At 52.9% G+C, this 2746-nt stretch overlaps 1 protein-coding gene across 5 annotated transcripts in view; it reads right to left on the bottom strand.

Annotated features, from left to right (window-relative positions):
• Nucleotides 1-2746, bottom strand: part of TRIB3 (tribbles pseudokinase 3) — a 25009-nt gene that overhangs the window by 5341 nt on the left and 16922 nt on the right. For all 5 annotated transcript variants that reach the window (XM_011960412.1, XM_011960402.1, XM_011960422.1 and 2 more), the window contains one exon: nucleotides 1064-1356. In XM_011960412.1, coding sequence (XP_011815802.1) covers nucleotides 1064-1356 — 293 coding nt within the window. The remainder of the gene's footprint in view (nucleotides 1-1063; nucleotides 1357-2746) is intronic.

Genomic DNA, 2746 nt, shown 5'->3' with positions numbered 1-2746 from the left:
TGTTAGCCAGGATGGTCTCGATCTCCTGACCTCGTGATCCACCCGTCTTGGCCTCCCAAAGTGCTGGAATTACAGGCTTGAGCCACCGCGCCCGGCCAGGAAGATTATCTTTTAACCAAAAAGTGCTAATTCTCAGTTTCACAGAAAAAGTGCCCATGTGGGGAACCTCAGACCCTGTTTTGGCTGTGGTCTTGGAATCCTGAAAACACCCTAACAATCCAGCCCTTTTCCCTACCAATGGAGAAACTGAGGCTCGGAGACACTAGGTCACCCAAAGTCAGCTGGTAAGCCCAGCCAGGCCCCCTGCCTCTCAAGCTCAGATTGAATTAAGACCCAGGCTCTGGAGTCAGATCTGGGTTCAAATCCCAGCTCTACTATTTATTTTGCTGTGGGATCTTGGGCAAGTCACTTGAGTTCTCTGGGCCTCAGTTTCCTTAATCATATGGGAATAATAATAGCACCTGCCTCATGTTTGTAAGGATGGAAGACCTCACTAGATAAAGTGGCGATGCTTTCATCACTGTCAGCTGCTATGACTTTCACATCTCAGTGCTCCATCCCAGCCTTCCAAAGGGGCTCCCAAGAGGACTGAGTCAACTCTTTTGTTTTTGTTTTTTGTTTTTGAGATGGCATCTCACTCTGTTGCCCAGGATGGAGTGCAGTGGCATGATCTTGGCTCACTGCAACATCTGTCTCCCAGATTCAAGCAATTCTCCTGCCTCAGCCCTCCGAGTAGCTAGGATTACAGGTGTGCACCACCACGCTTGGCTAAGTTTTGTATTTTTAGTAGAGACAGACTTTCACCATGTTTGCCAGGCTGGTCTTGAGCTCCTGACTTCAAGTGATCCACCCACCTCGGCCTCCCAAAGTGCTGGGATTAAAGACATGAGCCACTGCACCTGGCCTGAGTCAACTCTTCTCAGGGAACTAGACAGGGGCTGCTAGTTACTCCAGCCTCTCCACTTCTTGCCTAAGTTACTTTGCCTTCCTGGGCCTCGGTTTCTCTCCATCATGGCCCACCCCCTGGGTGTGTCTGTGGCTGGGGCTCTGCAACCACACTCACCTCTCACGGTCAGTGAAGACAAAGCGACACAGCTTGAGATCACGCAGGACCAGACCGTGCTGGTGACAGTGTGCCAGGGCGGTGGCCATCTGGCGGAAGAGCGCAGCAGCCTCAGGCTCAGGGATGCGGCGGCAGCTTCGCACCAGGCTGTGCATGTCCCCGTGGGTCCGAGTGAAAAAGGCATAGAGGAGCTGGGTACCAGCCAGGACCTCAGTGGGCTGAGCCACATGCTTGTGCGGAGGCAGCCGTGCGTAGGGCTCCAGCACGGCCAGGGCCTCGTGGATGGGGTACACCTGTGGGCAGAGACTGGTGTGAGCACAGCTGGGGACTCCTGGGAGCTGAGGCTGGCATTGCAAACAGTCACAGCTGACCTAGCTGTGCTACCGTGTGCTAGGCATTGCACTAAGCGCTTCACTTCCCAAGTCCTTCAGCCCTGACCCCACCCTGTAAGTAGGATGACTCACTCCATTTTACAGTTAAGGAAGCTGAGAGGCCACACAGCCAGCTAGCAGCGCAGCTGGGATTTGAACCTATGCACTCCATTGTCTGTGCTTTTTTGTTTTTTGAGACGGAGTCTGGCTCTGTCACCCAGGCTGGAGCGCAGTGGCGCAATCTCAGCTCACTGCAAACTCCGCCTCCAGGATTCAAGTGATTCTCCTGCTTCAGCCTCCCGTGTAGCTGGGATTGTAGGCGTGTGCCACCGCACCCAGCTAATTTTTGTATTTTTAGTAGAGATGGGGTTTCACCATGTTGGCTAAGCTGGTCTCAAACTCCTGACCTCAGGTGATACGCCTGACCTCAGGTGATCCTCCCGCCTCAGCCTTCCAAAAGGCTGGGATTACAGGTGTGAGCCACCTCACCCGGCCTTTTGTCTGCGCTCTTAACTGCTATGCTATATGGCCTCAAACATCAGACAAATGAAAAGTAACAGGTCACCCAAACAGAAAAATAACCCTCAAAGCAGGAGGAATCCAGAAGGGCAGATGATGCAGAAGGCACCTGATGCTCATCACCGTCATAGCTCCTGTCCTCTAGGCTTGACTGTCCGCCCACTCTTCCACTCATTCAGTATGCTGGCGCTGGGCCTGTGTGGGCCGGCCACGTGTCCAGCTGGACTGACAGCCATGGGCTCTGCTCTCCGGTGCCCACTGGGAGGCCATGCAAACATGCCCAGAAACTAAATATTGACAAATGCTGATAAGCATTGCAAAGGAACCAAGAAAGATACTGGAATAGAGGTGGCTTTTTTTGTTTGTTTTTTTGTTTTTTGAGACGGAGTTTCGCTCTTGTTGCCCAGGCTGGAGTGCAGTGGTGTGATCTCAGCTCACTGCAACCTCCGCCTCCCGGGTTCAAGAGATTCTCCTGCCTCAGCCTCCCGAGTAGCTGGGATTACAGGCACCCACCACCATGCCTGGCTAATTTTTTGTATTTTTAATAGAGACAGGGTTTTACCATGTTGGCCAGATAGTCTCGAACTCCTGACTTCAGATGATCTGCCTGCCTCGGCCTGAGCTGGCGTGAGCCATTGTGCCTGGCATGGAATAGATTATTTTGGAAGGGGGCACCCATTTTAGAAAATATAGCTCAGAGGCCGGGCACAGTGGCTCATGCCTGTAATCCCAGCATTTTGGGAGGCCGAGGTCAGGAGATCGAGACCATCCTGGCTAACATGGTGAAACCCCG

Source organism: Colobus angolensis, unplaced genomic scaffold (genome assembly GCF_000951035.1).
Source record: "Colobus angolensis palliatus isolate OR3802 unplaced genomic scaffold, Cang.pa_1.0 Scaffold114, whole genome shotgun sequence".
NCBI classification, from domain to species: domain Eukaryota; kingdom Metazoa; phylum Chordata; class Mammalia; order Primates; family Cercopithecidae; genus Colobus; species Colobus angolensis.
The sequence above is the reverse complement of the archived record's forward strand: the minus strand, read 5'-3'. Positions and strand labels throughout refer to the sequence as shown.